Source organism: Leopardus geoffroyi, chromosome D1 (genome assembly GCF_018350155.1).
Source record: "Leopardus geoffroyi isolate Oge1 chromosome D1, O.geoffroyi_Oge1_pat1.0, whole genome shotgun sequence".
In the NCBI taxonomy this organism is placed as follows: domain Eukaryota; kingdom Metazoa; phylum Chordata; class Mammalia; order Carnivora; family Felidae; genus Leopardus; species Leopardus geoffroyi.
In genome coordinates this window covers 107,937,335-107,955,104 of record NC_059329.1, presented here as the reverse complement: position 1 = coordinate 107,955,104, position 17,770 = coordinate 107,937,335, and the positions used below count along the sequence as shown (strand labels likewise).

At 60.0% G+C, this 17,770-nt stretch overlaps 1 protein-coding gene across 3 annotated transcripts; it reads right to left on the bottom strand.

Moving 5' to 3' along the window:
* Window positions 1-1,362: 1,362 nt before the first annotated feature.
* SLC22A12 (solute carrier family 22 member 12) lies at window positions 1,363-11,689 on the bottom strand. 3 transcript variants are annotated; one of them, XM_045485774.1, is made up of 11 exons: window positions 11,579-11,689; window positions 9,667-10,363; window positions 8,918-9,081; window positions 8,356-8,510; window positions 8,112-8,280; window positions 4,839-4,962; window positions 4,550-4,665; window positions 3,636-3,850; window positions 3,086-3,194; window positions 2,645-2,848; window positions 1,363-2,111 (listed from the first exon to the last, which is right to left on the bottom strand). In XM_045485774.1, exons 2-11 carry the CDS (start codon window positions 10,066-10,068, stop codon window positions 2,048-2,050), a joined length of 1,722 nt encoding a protein of 573 aa, XP_045341730.1. In that variant the 5' UTR covers window positions 10,069-10,363; window positions 11,579-11,689; the 3' UTR covers window positions 1,363-2,047. The 3 variants fall into 3 exon arrangements, with proteins under 3 accessions (XP_045341730.1, XP_045341729.1, XP_045341731.1); XM_045485773.1 differs by lacking the exon at window positions 11,579-11,689 and having other exon boundaries at window positions 9,667-10,427; XM_045485775.1 differs by lacking the exon at window positions 11,579-11,689 and having other exon boundaries at window positions 8,918-9,021; window positions 9,667-10,425.
* Window positions 11,690-17,770: the final 6,081 nt, after the last annotated feature.

Genomic DNA, 17,770 nt, shown 5'->3' with positions numbered 1-17,770 from the left:
ACCACCCAGACCCCCGGTGGAGGGAACACAAGGTCAGCCAGTCCTGGCACTCTTCTGGAAGGACATCCCTTTCCTGGAGGCGGATATGGAGCCGAAGGAGCCTGCGTTGCCCTCCCCACACACCCTTCTGGGAGAGCTGCAGTCCTGGCTGGAGACAGGAGGATGGCCAAAGTGGGTCTGAAGCCACTTTCCTGTCCCCACTGCTTGAGGCCTCTACTTCCATGGGGCGAACGAGACCGTGAGACTGTTGACCACTTCCTTCCCACGCCCGGTTTCCTGGGCTCTTCCCTTGCAGGTGTCCCTGCAGCCTCGGGGGGGGCAGGTGCTCCCTGTGGTGAGCAGTAAATTGGGGGCTCCCAAGTGAAGACCGCTTGAGTGGAGCACCCATCTAGAAGGCAGGCCTGGGGCCGCTGTGAAGGGAGACCCCTCTCCCTTTGCAGGGCACCCACTCTGCCACGGGGATGACGCTCACCCCCAGCTGCCCCAGAGGGGCCAGGTCCTGGACCCTCCCAGCTTCCAGATCCTGTTGAGTGAGGGGAGACGTGTCGGAAGCAGGTCGGCCCTGGGTCCTAGAAGACTGTGACCGCCTGGAAGGGCCAGGAGCAAGGCTGCTCTGAACGTGGGCAGAGGGACAGCTCTGACCGCTTGGTGAACTGGAGGATACCCTAGCGGGGAGGAGGAGCCATCTCTCACCAGTCCTGGGTTCTCTCTTCTGGAAGCTTCTGGACACCAGCGGGTCCCAAGAATGCTGAGCAATGGTAAGGAAGTAGCTGGGGCTCAGCTGGGCAGCAGGCAGACAGGACGGAAAGTTCAGGGCAGGCTGGGACAACCTTGCCTTTGGGCGTCTTAACAAACATGATCCCCACCCCTGTCCCCTTTGTCTTTGTGTGTGTGTGTGGGGGGGGGGGGTTCTTCACTGAGGGGTGGCCGCAGGCAGAAAGCTAAAAGCCACGATCCCCCCCTAAAGAGGCCCGAGGCTATGCTGACAAGACCAGGCCAGGGAGTGCTCCTGTCTCCCAAAGGTCTCGAGGCCTGAGGGCAGGCTGGGGGTGTCGTAGCCAGGGTTGGGCTCTGGAGACCTGGGCCTGACTCTTGATTCGGTCCCTCCTAGCTGCCCGTCACGGGCAATCGGTTTCTCCAAGCCTTACTTTCCCATCTGTAAAATGGGGCATCTTCCTCGAAGGGCTCGGGAAGGGAAGAGATGAGATGATGCCATGAGATGCCCAGGACGGTGCCTAGCCCACAACACAGGCAGGAAAGGGCAGATAGGCTGGCCTGGGAAAGGGCCAGCCCCCAGAGGAGCTCCCCAGAACTCTCCTCTGCCCCACCCCCACCTGTGGCTCTTCACTGGAGTCAGGGAGGGGCAGTCATTTGATCCTTTATTCCCTCTTCTGTCGCCTCCCCCGCAATGCCCCTTCTGCCAGGCTTTGTGTGGGGGCCGGCTCAGATCAGGGGGCAAGGGGGCCACTCCAACCCTCTGGGAACTCATAGCTGGCAGGGTGGGAGATAGGTGCGTGGCTGTGGGTGAGGGTTTCACTATGGCCTCGGGTTGCACCCCTGGAAGGAGGCAGTTGCCCTGAGTCTGGGAGGCTGAAGAGGAGTTTGGTAGGTAGAGAAGGGGCGAGGCAGGATTGGTCCCGTGGCTGGAGTGTGCAGAGGGGTGCCCGGGGGCCAGAGCTGCCCTTTGGGTACAACTGAGGAGCTGAGACTTGTGCGGAGATCTCGGGGTAGTGCGATGAGTTTCGGATGTTTTGACCCTGGATGATGGTGGCCTCCAAGCTCGGGGGGGGGGGGGGGGGGGGGGGGGCTGCGGGGGGGGGGGAGGGGGGAACAGTGGACAGCTGGGGGCCGTGAGCAGCGAGGAGGGGAGCACGGGGTAGACAGGGTCCTGCTGGTCCTTGATCCTTTTCGAAGTCACAAGGGAGGGTCCGGTGGGGTGCCCGGGGCCGCCCCTGGACCCTCTGGAGATGGTGGCCTTTGTCGTCCTGCCTTCTCCGAAGGAGAGAGGGTGCTTCTCCCAATGTCCCATCGCAGAATGCCCGGGAGCTTAAAAGTGTGTGGATTTCAGGACAGTGGGCCCTGGGGGGTTGTGTGTCGCTTTCATCATTGCCCTGTTCAGACATGAAAGACAGGAGGGGTGTGGCTCGTGCGTGCAGAGTGACCTCTGACCCCTGAACTCGGTCCCTCCTGAGGTCTCAGGAGGTACCACTGCCCTGCTCTTGGGGGCCCAGGAATGGGCACATGCTGGGAAGTGGGGGGGGGGGGGGGCAGTGACAGCCCGCCAGCCATCTAGGGGCTTTCGTGGTAGAATTTGGGGCCAGTGAGCACCCCTCCTCCCCCAGCAACGCCCATCACACCCTCGGCCCGTCCTTCTTAACAAAGGACTACACTCTCCCTTCCCCTCGACGCCTCTGAAGGTGGCCCCGAGGGTGGCCCAGCCTCCGGCCCAGAGCAGGAGACGAAGTCCACACTGTCAGCCAGGAGCCCCGGCCCTTGGTCTCCGCTCTCCCAAAGATGTGCTGTTTGACTCTGGGCCAACCCCGTCCCTTTCTGTGCCTCTGCTTCTCTCTCTGCCCAGTGACGGGGTGGGGGCGGGGGGCAGGGGGGAAACGGAGAGGGCAGGCCCCGGGCCGAGCTCACTCACTGGTTCTGCACATCTTGAACCGTGTCGGGCAGCGGCAGGCTCTGTGTCTCCGGCAGCAACAATGCAGCCAAGCCGCTCAGCACCGGCACCGCCCCGTAGACCAGCAGCGGCAGTGAGCGGCCGTGCGCACCCAGCAGCCGCACCAGAGGCCCCAGGATAGCTCCCGCGCGGGCTGCCATCTGGCCCAGGCCCACCGCTGTCATCCTGCAGTCCCGGAAACACCCGTGAGGGCCTCCCAGCCCGGCCCAGCCCCACTCTGTCCAGGGAGGCACAGTGGTTCAGGCGGGCGGAGGGGGGGGGGGGAGCGGAATGCACCTGCTCAGCCCTGAGACCACATGGGAGGGGGATGGCGGCGGGAACATCCGGGGCTGGGGAAGGCCACCCCCACCCTGCCCTCGCAGCCCAGGGTGACCCCTTCTTCGGGGCTGGGCGTAGCCTCACCTGAGCACGGTGGGGAAGAGCTCACCAGTGTAGATGCTGACGCAGGTGAAGGCGGCCCCCAGGCCCCCGAGCCCCAGCACGGCCAGGGATGAACGCAGGGCCCCCAACTCTGTGGACAGGGAAGGGGGTAGCGAGGTTGGTGGCGGGGCTCCGAGGTCAGATGGGGGCCAGACTTCTCCCTGACCTCCCAAATGTCTATGACTCCCCTCCATCTGGGTGTCCCCCACAACGCACACACGCACCACATCCTAGGTGACACCTTGGTTCCGTTCGCTGCCCCCCAAACTGCTGCCCAACCCGATAAGCCTGAGCCAGACCCTGGGAGTCCTCCTTGGCCCCTTGCTCCCTCCCCTCCCCCTGCATGACGCCACCCCCTCCACTCCATCCCTGTTCCTGCTGCCTGGGGCGGACCGTCACCATCTGTCCCAGATGCCCCAGCAGCCTCCTTCCCCACTGGGCCCCTGCTCTAGACCAGCACCCTCTGAGGAGGGGGCAGGGGCCCCTGTCCCTGGCTCAGCACCCCGAGGTAGGGAAGCCTCTGGCCCCTCACCGTGGGGCACCAGCATATTGGCCAAGACGCAGAGCCCCGCCAGCACCAGGGACGCCACCTGAGTGGACCTGCGGCCCAGGCGGTTCAGCAGCAGCAGGGTGCCGATCTTGGCCGGGATGTCCACGACCCCAATGAGGACCTGGAGCAGGAAGATGTCGCTGCCGAGGGCCTGCAGGTCTAGGGCCAGGCCGTAGAAGGTGAAGCCAAAGGCGAACCTGCAGGTGGGGCGGGGCGGGTGGGGTCAGGCTGGGGCGGGGGCTGCTCCTTTGCTGGTCGGTCCTCAGACCCTCCTCCAGCCTCCCCCTGCAGGCTCTGCATAGTGGAGGGCTGGTCTCTGTGCGCCACCTGGCCCCAGACCTCCCCCCTCCCCCAGTGCCACCCCTTGGTAGGTTTGGCCAATGGGAGCCGCTGGTGAGGGGCTGGAGGTGCAGGGGGTGGGGTGGGGTGGGGGAGAGGCCAGGGTTTGCCTTCCTCCCTCCCTCTGGGCGTCCTGTGTCCTGTCCTGTGTCCTTGCTGGGTGAGACTGGCTCCCTGGGCTCTGATAATACTAGGGTGGGTGTGCCTTCTCGCCTCGCTTGTTCTCGAATGGCCTACTCGGCCTGCTGGGCAACTCAGCTCTCCCAGCGCCTTTGCTGTGAATCTTCCTCCTTAGGGGTCTCTGCCATCCCCTCTCCCCGGCCTGACCCCACCTGGCCTTGGCTGCTTCCTTTGGGAGCCTGACTACTAGCAGGGGAGTGGGGGGGGGGGGGGTGGGGGTGGGGAATGGAATGCTTCAGGCCTGGTCCTGGAGGCGGAAGCAAGAGGACAGTCCGTAGAGGTCCCCTGCCTGGATGCCAGTCAGGACCTGACCCCAGGTTCCCGGCTGCCCAAGGCAGGCAGAGGCTGGGGCCCCGGATGGGTGAAGGGGCCTCTACCAGCACAGAGTGGAGACACAGGTCCGGAGGCCCAGTCCGGGTGTGCAAAGCAGGGCAGCCGGGCTGGCAGGAGCCTGGCTCGCACTCAGCTCCTCCCGCATGGCTGACAGCAAGGCCTGCAGGGACGGGGTGGGGCGGGGCGGGGCGGGAGGGGCGTCACTGTCAGCATTGGGAGCACCGGGCAGGTCCTCCTCCTTGAGACCCTCACCCTCCCAGGGGCCTGTGCAGGGGCAGGGAGAGGGTCTGAGGGCTGAGCCCTGGGGGAGCGCCCCGCCCCGCCCCGCCTCACCTCTGCAGTCAGTGTGTCCTCCACTGCCCTCTTCCCGTTGATGGCAGCCACCTTCTGTAGCTCCCGCAGGCCCTGCTCCAGCTTGCCCTTGATGAGGAGCCATCGGGCAGACTCCGCCAGCCACCTGCAGGGGGTCAAGGGCGGAGGATGGGTGGGTGCGGCCTGTGGCCCCAGGCTGCGTGAGCCTTACTGCCCTTCTGTCTCGCCCCCACGCCCCTCGACATCGGCCCAGATCCCTTGCGCTGGCCCAGCCCACCGAGGCCCCAGTCACGCCCACCATTCCACCCTGGCTCCTGTCTCCAGGCCTCTGCTCAGGCAGGCCCCCCAGCCAGGCACGCTTTCCCCTGGGAGCAGCAGCCAGGCGTGGGGTCACCTGCTCCGCACGCACGGGGCCCGAAGGTCCTCCCGGGTTAGAACAGGGGAGAGAAGGGGGGCTCGAGGCATACTTTCGAGGTAGAGTTGACAAGATCCAGTGACCTGCTGGACTTAGGGTGGGGCGGGGAGGTCAGTGAGGGACAGGGAGGTGACGTGGTGTCTCTAACTCTGGGACCCGGCAGATGGGGGCTGCTATCCCTCCCCCCCTTGCTGGGGAAGCCTTGGGAAAGAGCAGGTGCGAGAAGATGTTCACGTTTGTGAATCCGAGACATCAGTCATGGCGATGTCACACGGAGGGTTGGAAACGGGAGGCTGGAGTCTGGGGAGGGACAGGTCTGGAGAGGGGATTCAGGGTTTGCAGCATGTGGCACAGGGGACACAGGTTAGGTCGCCTGGGAGAGGGCACCCCTCCTCCGATTCAGGGGCCAAGAACAGTGGGGGCAGAGCCGGGGCGCCAGGGCCGTCATGGGTGAAGCCTGGTGGTCGGGCGGGTTCGAGGAGACGGGGAGGGGGGTGGGACCGGCACAGGCAGACAACCTGTCATGAAGAGAAATGGGTTTTGAAGAGAAGCAGAGAAGCTGGTGGGAGTTCATGGGCCATGGGCTCCCGCCCTCAGATGGTCCCCCTCTTATTCGTCAAGCCATCACGTGTGGGGTGTCTTGCCAGCTCCCCGCGGGGCAGTGCGCCTGTTTCACTGTCGTCAGCCCCGCACCAGCCAGTGCCCTGCCCCTGGTGGGCACCCGGTAGCCGTTTGCTGAAGTCATGACGTGGTGGGTGACGCACGATTGTGGGCACGTGCACGGCACCTGGGTGGGCACGGCTGTCAGGAAAAGTGAGGCTCTACCCCGTGAGCCAGCGTCAGCCTCAGAGAGCCAGGAAGGAGGCCCCGGAATCTGCATCGTTGACCCTTGCCCTCTACCCTCCAGCCTCCGCTCCGTTGGTCCCGGGGGTCAAACGGCCGTCCCGGAAAGCCACCCGTCAGCTGGAATGGCTTCCTCTCAGAGCCAGTGCAGGAAGCGTGACTGTCTCCTGCTCTGCAGAGTGACTGCAAATGAGCTGCTCAGGGCTCCATTTTAAGAGCGTTTCTGCTCCAATCAGTGGGGCTTGGAGAGATCTGTGAAGTCAGCCCTCCTCCCGGTGCCAGTGCCCCGTCCTCCCCTGGGCTTCTGCTGGACTTCTTTCTGCAGGGGCCACGATGGCCAACCAAAAACCCAGAGTTGCTGGGTCTGTGTGTGAATGAGCCGGGCTCAGCCCTGTCCCAAAGGACATCCATTCATCCACTTACCCCTCCAGCCACCTGTTTAGCTCAGCTCAGCTCAGCTCAGCTCATTTCTTGCCCACCACCTATTATCTATTGTCTATTATTACCTGTTATCTATTATCTATCTACCTAGATAGATTATCCATCCATCCATCCATCCATCTATCCATCCATTATATCTATCATATCTATAATCTATCTATCTATTTATCATCTATCTATATCATCCATCCATCCATCCATCCATCCATTATATCTATCATATCTATCATCTATCTATCTATCTATCTATCTACCTATCATCTATCTATATCATCCATCCATCCATCCATCCATTCATCCATCAACCGATCGATCCATCCATCCATTATATCTATCATATCTATCATCTATCTATCTATCTATCTATTTATCATCTATCTATATCATCCATCCATCCATCCGTCCGTCCATCCATCCATTCATCCATCCATCCATTATATCTATCATATCTATCATCTATCTACCTATCTATCTATCTATCTACCTATCATCTATCTATATCATCCATCCATCCATCGATCTATCTATCCATCCATCCATTCATCCATCCATCGATCCATCCATCCATCCATTATATCTATCATATCTATCTATCTATCTATCTATCTGTCTATCATCTATCTATATCATCTATCCATCCATCGATCCATCCATCCATCTATCCATTATATCTATCATATCTATCATCTACCTATCTATCTATCTACCTATCATCTATATCATCCATCCATCCATCTATCCATCCATCCATTCATCCATCCATCGATCAATCCATCCATCCATTATATCTATCATATCTATCTATCATCTATCTATATCATCTATCCATCCATCCATCCATCCATCCATCCATCCATTATATCTATCATATCCATCATCTATCTATCTATCTATCTATCTATCATCTATCTATATCATCTATCCATCCATCCATCCATCCATCCACCCACCCATCCATCCATCCATCTATCCAGATATCCATCCAACAAATATTTCCCATACACCTACTATGTCCTGGGAGTTTGGCAAGAGCCATGCCTGATTTATTTCAGGGCAGCACAGACACTTCCTAACTTCTCTAATATGTCAGCCCTGTGTGGGGGGCTGGGGGTCCCCTCTGACCACTGGGTCTTGGTCCCTGCTCTTTAGTAAAATGTCAGTACATAAGGCTGACTGGGGCTGTGTCCTAGGAGCGGTGTGTGTGTGTGTGTGTGTGTGTGTGTGTGTGTTGTATTTGTGTCTCACCCCTCAGCCTGGCCTAGTGCCTCGGCTCAGAAAATGTGCCCAGAGGCACACATGCCAAGGCAAGCAAGGAGTCAAGAGGGAAAAGGCCTAGAGATGATGGGAAGGAAGAGGGGAGGGGGGAGGATGAGTGCGGGGGGAGGAGGCACCGGGAGGAACAAGGAAGGGAGAAGCGTCTCCGGCGCCAGAGCCCCAGTCCGGGGTGGGTGAGCACTGTGGGCCTGTGGCCGCCAGCTGTGCCGGGCCCGTGGCTCCCCTCCGGCTGGGCTCCCTTGGCCTCCTGCGCCCCTGGTCCCTGCCCCCAGGGTGGAGGGTAGGCAGGGCCTTCTCTGAGGAGGGGGGACGGCACCCACCAGGAATACACAAAGCAGAGGAAGAAGGGGGCGGAGACCACCAGCTGCAGCAGGGCCCAGTCACGCACACCGTAGGCCACTGTGGCCATCAGGACGTGGCCGAAGCTGAAGCCCAGGGAGTTCACAGTCATCACCAAGGCTCGGGCACGCGTGGACGTCCACTCCATCACTGCAAGGAGACCGCAAGGGTCAGCCTGGGAGCCCTCACGAGCCTCCCTCACCTGGCCCGGGTCAGGTGACCTACGGAGAGTGCAAGTGTTCATCATGACACCCGCCACGGCCAAGGCCACCAGGAAGCGAAACAGGCAGTACACCGGGAAGGTGGGGGCGAAGGCGGCCGCTGTGCCCGACACGGCCATCTGAAGGTAGTTCCAGGTCAGCACCAGCCTGCGCCCAAACCTGCGGGCACACAAACGGGCAGGCGGTAGCCGGGTCCACGGGGCGCCACGGCACCGGCCACGGGGGTCTGAGCAGAGGTCATGGTGACTCTTGGGTCCAGACCCGAGTTATCCCCCCCCCTGCCCACGAAAGGCTTGTAGGCCCAGGTGGCGGCCCCGGGCAGAGAACGAGCTCCCCGTCAGCAGGAGCGCTCAACAACAGCTTTTAGCGGTTTTAGGCAGATTTTAGCAGTAAGTGTTTGGTAGGAGTGACGACCCTCCACAACCCCAGAAACAAAGGCCTAGAGCGGGTACGGGGCTTCCTCAGTGGCAGAGCCGGAAGGCATCAGGGGAGAGACACACGGAGATGGGAGCACAGAGGCGTGAGGGAAAAGGGGGCTTCTAGAACTGGGTGGGGGGGGTACTCACCTGTCGGAGACTTGGCCAAACACGGCAGCTCCCACCAGGACCCCCGACAGGTAGATGGACTGGGCCATGGGCTTCAGGGCGTGGGAGTCGCACACAAGGTCCCACTGGCGGGAGAGGGGAGCTGAGCCCACACAAGCAGGGGTGGAGGCATAGGATGGGAAGGCCTGAGGGAACCAGGTGTGGGTGGATGGCCCGGTGACCTCTACGGTGGTGGGGCAGGGCTAAGCCTCCCCACATCACCCTCTGGTCCAGGGTCAAGTTCTCTCTGGCCTCATCTCTCCCCTGCCTCACCCGGTTTGTAACGCCAGCCGGAGTTGGCGTCACCTCCCGATTCCCCCGGGGCCGCTCCCTTCTAGAGAGAGGCCCCTTCCCCTGGCCGGGGTGGGGGGCCCCTCCCACTCGCCCGCGTTTGCCTGATGCCTCCCCCGCCCCGGGGTCTGAGAACTGGGGTCACGGTGGAGGGAGCTGCCTGGGCCACAGCTAATCAGCGGCAGCGGGGCTGGCCTGGCGGTCACGGGCAGCACCCACTCTTCCACGAGCCAGGGGCCAGTGTCTGTCTGTAGGCTGGGTCCTGCCGCCCACTCCCCTGTAGGGCAGGTGCGGGAGGAGGGCACCGGTGGCGGGTGAGGAGGCTTGCAGAGGGCAGGTCCCTCCCAGGACTGGGCCGTGCTGAGTCCAGTCAAGTGGGGGCTCTGCCCTCGGCCTCTAAGGTGCCAGGACTTGGGGAGGGTGTCAGGGGAGGCCCTTACCTTGGCCACGATGGTGGTGGTGAAGATGCTGCGGTCGTAGACCCAGCCGTCCACGCACGGCTCCGTGGCGGCCTCGCTCCAGTTGGTGGCCGTGCCGTTGGGGTCCAGGAGCTGCCACTGGGGTTGGCGGAAGCGGCGACACCGGTGGGGCTCGTGGTTGGGGCCCGGGGGGATGGAGACGGTCAGGAGGTCCTTGGGGCCCAGGGCCCCGGGGACCCCGGCCTGGGCGGTGCTGTTGTCCAGGAGGGGCGCCCAGCAGCGGTGGCTGGGCACGGCGGCCGAGAAGTTCTCCATCATGCTCTGAGTGGTGAGCCACATGATAGGGACCACCAGAGCCACCATCTGGAGAACCTGGAACCTGCCCAGGCCGCCCACTTGGTCCAGGAGCTCAGAAAACGCCATGGAGCCCGCCGAGGGGGCCCAGGGGAGGTGCCCACTTCACAGAAGCTGGCCCAGGGCAAAGGGGCCAAGGCCGGCGACCTGCTTCCCCCACAGCAGCACCTGCTTCGTCAGCTGAGAAGCCTGGAGCATGGCAGTGGCCTCCGGCTTCGCTCCCTCTGGGCCAGGACTCTCCGGGCGCCCGCCCAGCAAATGTCACTCAGGGTGCCTCCGACTCGGACCAGGGGTTGCTAGGTGTGACCCCTGAGCCACCAGCATCCTTCCGGAGACGTAGCTGGCCCTGGACCTCCAGGAGGAGCTGAGTAAAGGAAGTGAGGAAAGTGGAGACCGAAGTCACCCAGACTGGAATAAAACACTGACCAGGTGACCCTTACGGAATAGGCGTTAAGGCTTGGTCGAAGTTTAACCCAACTGTGACGTAGGCTGCTGCCTGCCCTCCACACCCTTGCCTGCCTGAAAAGGCAGGGACCTTACTGATCCTGGCAGGAGCTGGAGCGACATCCTGTGGGCTGCTGGGACCTGTGTGTGTGTGTGTGTGTGTGTGTGTGTGTCCCAAGTTATGGGCAGCCATCTGAACCCACACCTCCCAGCCTGTGTGGCCCAGCACCCCCCTGTCATCTGCTGCCATCGATGCGCCCAAACTTCTTCTGCTGTCACCCTCTCCGAGCCCTCGCAAGGTCTCCCCAACGTCACCAGACACGTGTGTATGATGTGTGGGAACAATGACAGTGACCTAACCGTTTCTTCTGTGCTTCGGGGCACGAGGCCGCCCATTTTAGGGGTAACTCCCTCCCCATTGCCTTTTGTCTCGCCCACTCTCCCCCTGCCCATCCACTGGCCTCTGTGCCCCCCACCCCGAGCACGCCCTGTGCCAGCTCCGCGGGCTCCTAGCCTTGCTCCCGTCCTGGCTGGTGCTCCCAGCCTGGAATGCCACATCCTGAACGTACCACAAGGGCCTTCTCCTCCAGGGAGCTCTGCTTGCTTATTCTTGCCTCCCTCTTGGGCCCTAAGTTAGTAGTAGAGCCCCATCTTCGCTCTGGCCTGCACCCTTTCATTATTGTCCAACTGGTCTCATGTCCAGCCAGCTGCCGGAGGGCAGGAACCCTTCTTTGGAGCATCTTTGGGACCAGCACGGGTTTGGACAGCTAATGCAGCCTCCGTAAAGACTTGCTCCCGCTGGTTTTAAAGGCAGCTTCTCAGGGGCGCCTGGGTGGCTCAGCCGGTGAAGCGTCCCGACTTCGGCTCAGGTCATGATCTCACAGTTGGTGAGTTCGAGCCCCGCGTCGGGCTCTGTGCTGACAGCTCGGAGCCTGGAGCCTGCTTCGGATTCTGTGTCTCCTCTCTCTGCCCCTCTCCTGCTCATACTCTGTCTCTTTCTCTCTCAAAAATACATAAACATTAAAAAAAAAGCAGCTTCTGTTTCTTTTGATTATAAAATTAATGTACATGCCTTTCAAAAGTTTCAGAACATATCGACAGGTGCGAAGAAAGCGAAGATCCCTCCTAAACTCACCAACTGGTGATCACCACTGTTGATACTTGGTGTAAATACTTCTAGAGTCTTGCATTTTGTGCCACCTCCTCTGTTCAGATATCTCCTTCCTCCTCCACCCTCTCGCAAAAGATGCCCTTTCTCCTTATTTCACTAAAGAAACAGGAGTCAGGAGAAGCCAGCGGTCTCATCCTCCGACCTGCCTCGGTGCCCCCGCATCCTGCCTTTCCTCCTGCCGGCCCGATGGCCCACGCGCTCGCACTCATCCTGCCCCCCTCGCCGTGCGCCCTGCGGCCCACCTCTCCACCTGCCCAAAGCCTCTTTGGCAACTGCCTTCCCCTCCCGACCGGATAGTTCCCACCAATGTACAAATACGCCATTTTCCGGGGCGCCTGCCTGGCTCCGTCGGAGGAGTATGTGACTCTTGATCTCGGGCTCGTGAGTTTGAGCCCCATGTTGGGGGTAGAGGTTACTTAAAAAAAAGAAATTAAGGGGCGCCTGGGTGGCGCAGTCGGTTAAGCGTCCGACTTCAGCCAGGTCACGATCTCGCGGTCCGTGAGTTCGAGCCCCGCGTCGGGCTCTGGGCTGATGGCTCGGAGCCTGGAGCCTGCTTCCGATTCTGTGTCTCCCTTGCTCTCTGCCCCTCCCCCGTTCATGCTCTGTCTCTCTCTGTCCCAAAAATAAATAAACGTTGGGAAAAAAAAAAAAACAATTAAAAAAAAAATCTCTTGGGACTATCTAAAAAAAAAAAAAAAAAAAAAAAGAAATTAAAAGTTAACCAACCCCCCCCAATCTCCCTCCCATCCTCAGAAAACCCCCTCTTTGGCCTGTCTTTGGCCCTCACCTCTTTTCCTGCTACTCTTTAGGTACAAGACCCCAAAAGCATTATTGCCATTCGCCTCCAATTCCTCCTTCTTTTTTGGATTGATTCCCATCAAGTTTTTGTCCCTGTCACGCCCTGGTCCCCAGTGACCTTGCTGCGGCTGCATTCGGTGACATTTTCAGGGCTCCTCTTACTTGAGCCGTCTCAGCCGCTGCCCTTCTCCCTCTGGGCCGCCACTCTCCACACGCTTCTGTCTCCTTTGCTGGCCCCTTCTCTTCTCCCCACACTATGTTCCTCTTCTTAAAAATTTTAATTTTTTTAACATTTATTTTTGAGAGACAGAGCATGAGCAGGGAGGGGCAGAGAGAGAGGGAGACGCAGAATCCGAAGCAGGCTCCAGGCTCCGAGGTGTCACCACAGAGCCCGACGCGAGGCTTGAACTCACAAACTGCCACATCATGACCTGAGCCGAAGTCGGACGCTTCACCGACTGAGCCACGCAGGGGCCCCTTCGAGGGCTTCTTTAATCCCACCACCCAAGCGTGGGGGCCCGTTGGAACACCTTTCTAGGCCCCAGGTGGTGCCACTTCCTGCCCGGGCACCATGGCTACAGACCGCAGGGGGCCCTGGGAAGACTGCCAGAAGCCTCCATAGGGTAAGAATTCTTACCAGAGTCAGCTCTCCCGGATCTCTGCAGAGCCCTGTTGAAAAGGAACGTAAAATTTCACACCGTCCCTTCCTTTCTAAATCCAGACTCTCGTGAATTCCCGTCGGTTGTGGAGCCTTCCCCTCCCAGGGACAGCTATGGCCTTCTTGTCGGTCAAGAGACCTGTCCAGTCTCCTGTGCTGAGAACTTGGCCTGACTTCCTGTCTACAAGGGAGGGGCATGCGGGTTATCGGTTCTTGCACAGGCAGACAGCTCAACCATCGGGTCGGGAGCCCCAAAACATGGTGGGACAGAAGTGTGGGTTGCACCCCCTTTGCAGCTAGGTTCCCCCGCGCCTGGTGCCAGCTCTCGGGGCACGTGTCTAAGACCTCTTTCTTTTGGCCATCTTTGGGAGTGGCTCTGGATCTTGGGAGGGCGGTACCCTTTGCACACTGTCCGTGGAGGACCTCTCACATCCCTGGAGCAGGTCGATGGCGCCGGGAACATGTACCGTTTGTCGCCACTGCAACTTAACAAGGTATTTGAAAGGACTAAACAGGAGCTCTGTGGCCAGAGATTGGTCAGATCGGAGGCTGGTGTTCAGAGCCTGGGAGGAACTTTCGACAAGGCCTTCTCCCCACAGCTTAAAGGAAACTACGTACCCAGAGAGAAAGAAAAGTGGTTCCAAAGACAAACAGCGCTAAATTTAGAACATAGGAATCTTTTGATTTCCATCTCAGCCCAAGATCTTCTGCCCGCTAAAAAAGGGAAGCCGACTGAAGACAATGTCGCTGGGTGGGTGGGTCGGCCCCTTGATGTCATTAGGGCTGAGAGGCACTTCGAGTCCAGGACCGGGGAGCTCACCTGGGGAGCGACCTTTCACAGCAAAAAGATGAGGTTTCAACTGGAGCCCTCGGTCTCCCACTTTTGGGGGCCCAAGAGGAGCATCCAGCAAAGATGGGTGGTTTAGATCTCGGCGGTGGGCGAAGAGAGGGTCACAGCGCGGAGGGCGAGGCAACTGGGCAGAAGACAGAGGGGAGGTGGTGTCGCGGGAAGGCTTGTCGTGCCCCGAGCCCGCCTTGGTGAGTTTCAGGCGTCAGGAGCCTGCGGACGGTCCGCAAACGGGCACAGGCCAAAGCTGTTCGCCAACGTGGGTTTTTTTCTTGGACCCGGGGATGCGCCGTGGACATCTTTCTGGCCGGATCGTTCGGCAGGATTTTTTTTTTTTTTTTTTTTTTTTTGCGATTCCTCCCAACCCCCGATGTCCTGTGGTGACAGCAGCTGCCTCTGGTCCCAGGCCAGGCAGGAGAAAGGGCAGGCAGGACTGCTAACCGTCAGTGACTCAGCAAATTCCCCAGGTGGCTAACAGGGCTCGGCGGAATCCAGGCGGGCGGCTGGAGGAGGCGGCGGCAGCCAGAACCCACTGGGTTTGCTCATGCCTCCGGGGTCCCCAGAGTTTCGTTTTCATGTGGCCTCTGGGCCTCCCCTCTCAAGCTTCTTTCCTTCCCTCGCCTCCACGGGCTGGATTCTTTAAGACAGGATGGCTATCCCGGGACAACACTCTGGGTCGGTCCCTTTGAGGATGTCTGCTAGCCTCCAGCTTGTCCCCTTTGCCCAAAGCCTTCGCTGATACCCTGGTGCTTCAGAGCCAAGGCCAAGCCACCTGGAGCCCTCCTCCCCCCACCCCCACCCCCACCCCCATCATCAGAGCCCTCGCTTAGCTGCCTCTTTCACGTGGCCTGGGCCCGGTCCCCACCGAACATGCCTCGTTCCAGAAATGCCCCGCACCCTCTCTTCCCTTGTTTGCTGTTTCTTCTGTCCAAGAGCCACTGCCACCAACCCCACCAGCCCGAGCCCACCCCTCCCTCCAAGCTTCTCCCCCCCTGCCCCTGCACAGCTCCGTGATAGCCCTGCCCCTGCCGTGGTCTCGAGCTTTTCTGTCTGTCAGATAACGGGTTACATGCCTCCTAAGGGCCGGGTCTGAGTCATCGTGTCCAGGAAAGTGCCTAGAACGGGAACGGGCGCGCAGATCAGAGCCCCGGGCAGGACAGGGCAGGGGCCACGCGGTCTCCGTGGACTTGGCTTGATGAGCTTCTAGTTCACCACCTGGGGAAAGAGCATCATGGACCCCCCCTCCCCCGCCCCAGCCTCACAGGGTCGTTTCCAGGACAAGAAGTCGTGGTTCTCAGAGGGTCCTCACCTTCTCCAGAGACCCCCCAGCGCACGCAGCCCTGCTTAGAGTTCCAGCTTCTCCAGAACGTCTGAGGATCTGGTCTCTGGCTTGTGTTAACTTGTTCCAAAATGCTATCCTGGGCAGTTCTGAAAGGCTGGAGCCTTCCTTGCTGGACAAACACAGCGGCCCCTCTCCTCCTCGTCGCCGGCAAGATGTGCCCCAAATGTGGCCACGGGCTCAACTCAGAACTCCCCCCAGCACAGCTGAGAGACGCCTCGGCGTTCCATGACGATGTCGCTTGTGGGGATGACACCCGATGGTCGCCGAGTCTTTACTATGTGTCGCACACGATCCTACGTTCTCTCCCTGCGTTAACTCGTTTAATCCTTCGCACAACCCTTCCAATTTGGTATTCCAATCTTTTTTTTTTTTTTTCAACGTTTATTTATTTTTTTGGGGGACAGAGAGAGACAGAGCATGAACGGGGGAGGGGCAGAGAGAGAGGGAGACACAGAATCGGAAACAGGCTCCAGGCTCTGAGCCATCAGCCCAGAGCCCGACGCGGGGCTCGAACTCACGGACCACGAGATCGTGACCTGGCTGAAGTCGGACGCTTAGCCGACTGCGCCACCCAGGCGCCCCTCGGTATTCCAGTCTTACATCCATTTTTACAGATGTGGAAACTGAGGCTCAGAGAGGTGAGTCCAGGCCACCCAGGTACTCTGTGGCAGAATCGGGACTCCAACCCAGGTCCGTCCAGCCCCAGCAGCTATGCTTTCGACTCTATTTATTTATTTTGAGGCGCGAGGGAGGGGAAGAGAGAGAGCGCGGGCAGAGAGCATCCCAAGCAGGCTCCACGCTATCAGCCAAAAGCCCGACTCGGGGCTCGAACTCTCACACCATGAGATCGTGACCTGGGCTGAAACCAAGAGCCAGTGGCTCAAGTGGCTGAGCCACCCCGGCGCCCCCGCTATGTTTCCAACTCCTGAGGTTGGCCGAAGGCTGGAGGGTAGCAAAGGAGGATGCTGGGAAGCCACTGAAAACCCCATGGCCAGCGTCCCAGCCTCGGCGCCCCTGTCCCTCTCACGGGGGCCCCGCTCCCCTCCGATGAGCGGCCCTTCCCTCCTGTCCTCTTTTCCTTGAGCGCCAGGGCCCCCGTCTCCTAGCTCAGCACCTCCCTAGGGGAACCCCTCCTCAGTCCCTGTCAACCACCATCCCCTCCCACTGCCCCCCTCACCGGGGACCAGGAAAAAGATCCCTTTTCTTTTCTATGCTGCCAGCTCAGCTTCCCGTCCCACTGGACCAGATTTTAGCTCTACTTTAATCTTGCCAAAAAGCTCAGTAAGCGGTTTCCTCGGACAGAAACGGGGCCTTCCCCAAGCCGACTTCCAGAGCCACCCCCAGAACAGCCCGCGTCTCCCCCGGCCACGGCTTGCCGCACCACGAGGGACCTGCCTCGTACCCAGCTGGCCCTCGTCCACAGAAGCCCTGCTTCCTGTCCCTTGCCTCCGAGGCCCAGGAGCCCCCCTGGTGCAGGAACCCCCTGGCCCATTGAACAAATGCGCTCTAAATAGGTCAAGGAGAGCGCTGGGCAGCCTTCCTTTCACGTGCCTGGCGGAGCGGGCCAGCCTGGCTTTCCTTTGCCAAAGGGACTTCGCTCTCCTTGCTGTGTCAAAAAGATATTTCGTGTTAAAATTCAACAGAGAGGTGTTAACCAGCCATCGGAATAAGGCTCGTCAGAGCGCGGGCAGCTCGGACGGGCTGAACTTTGCCTCGCTCTGTGGAGGGTCTCACCCACCACTGGCAACCACCGGCTGGCACATTTTAACAAGGCCGGGTGCAAACACCGCCCCCCCTCCTGCCCCCACCAGTGCCCGGAGCCCTGCCTCGGGGGGGCCCCCAGAGCTCAGGATTCCAGCATCTTTCCTGAAGAAGTCAGAAGCCACCTTAGCTGCATTTTAGGAACACCGAATCCTCTAGCAGGGCCCCGACCCTGTTTGGTTTTGCGAGTTGCAGCCTAATGTTAGGAGGAATCATTTTAGGCGGATGCCAGGACCAGCTGGGGGGAGGGCGCGGGAAGGTGTCCCGCGGATTTTGGCAAAATCCCTCTCGTTTGGCCGGAAAGCACAGTGGCGGGATTTGGCCGGCAGCGTGCAAGCACACTGGGCGATCTGGAGTTTTCTTTCCTGCCTCTGGGGACGGGAAGCGCACAGCCTGCCATCAGAGTAGCCAGCGCCAGCCGTGTTTTCAACAAACCCATGAACTCTCCCCAAACGAGAGGCAGTTAGGCACACAGCCTCTGGAACAGGCCGCCTGGATTTCGATTCCTGTTCTGCCCGGGCTGTGTGGCCTTGGGAAAGGAGTTGAACCTCTCTGTGCCTCAGTCTCCTCCTCTGTCAAATGGGGGCGAGAGTGGTTCTGACCTCACAAAGCTCAGGACAAAGCGAGTTGGCGCGGATCACCTGTAACAGTCCCCAGCAGGCGTTATTAATATCCTTTTTTTTTTTTTTTTTTTTTTTTTCCTGGCAGTGAGGACTCGGGGAGACACCTGGGCTCCCCTGGAAACTGACC

What these genes read in the sequence shown, in the direction of transcription:
- SLC22A12 (XM_045485774.1), bottom strand. Translation starts at nt 10,068, where the DNA reads ATGGCGTTTTCTGAGCTCCTGGACCAAGTGGGCGGCCTGGGCAGGTTC. An exon ending in TTTGGCCAAGTCTCCGACAG is followed by an intron (nt 8,511 to 8,917) that starts GTGAGTACCCCC and finishes GTGTGCCCGCAG; the next exon opens with GTTTGGGCGCAGGCTGGTGC. An exon ending in GTTCAAGATGTGCAGAACCA is followed by an intron (nt 2,112 to 2,644) that starts GTGAGTGAGCTC and finishes ATGTCTGAACAG; the next exon opens with GGCAATGATGAAAGCGACAC.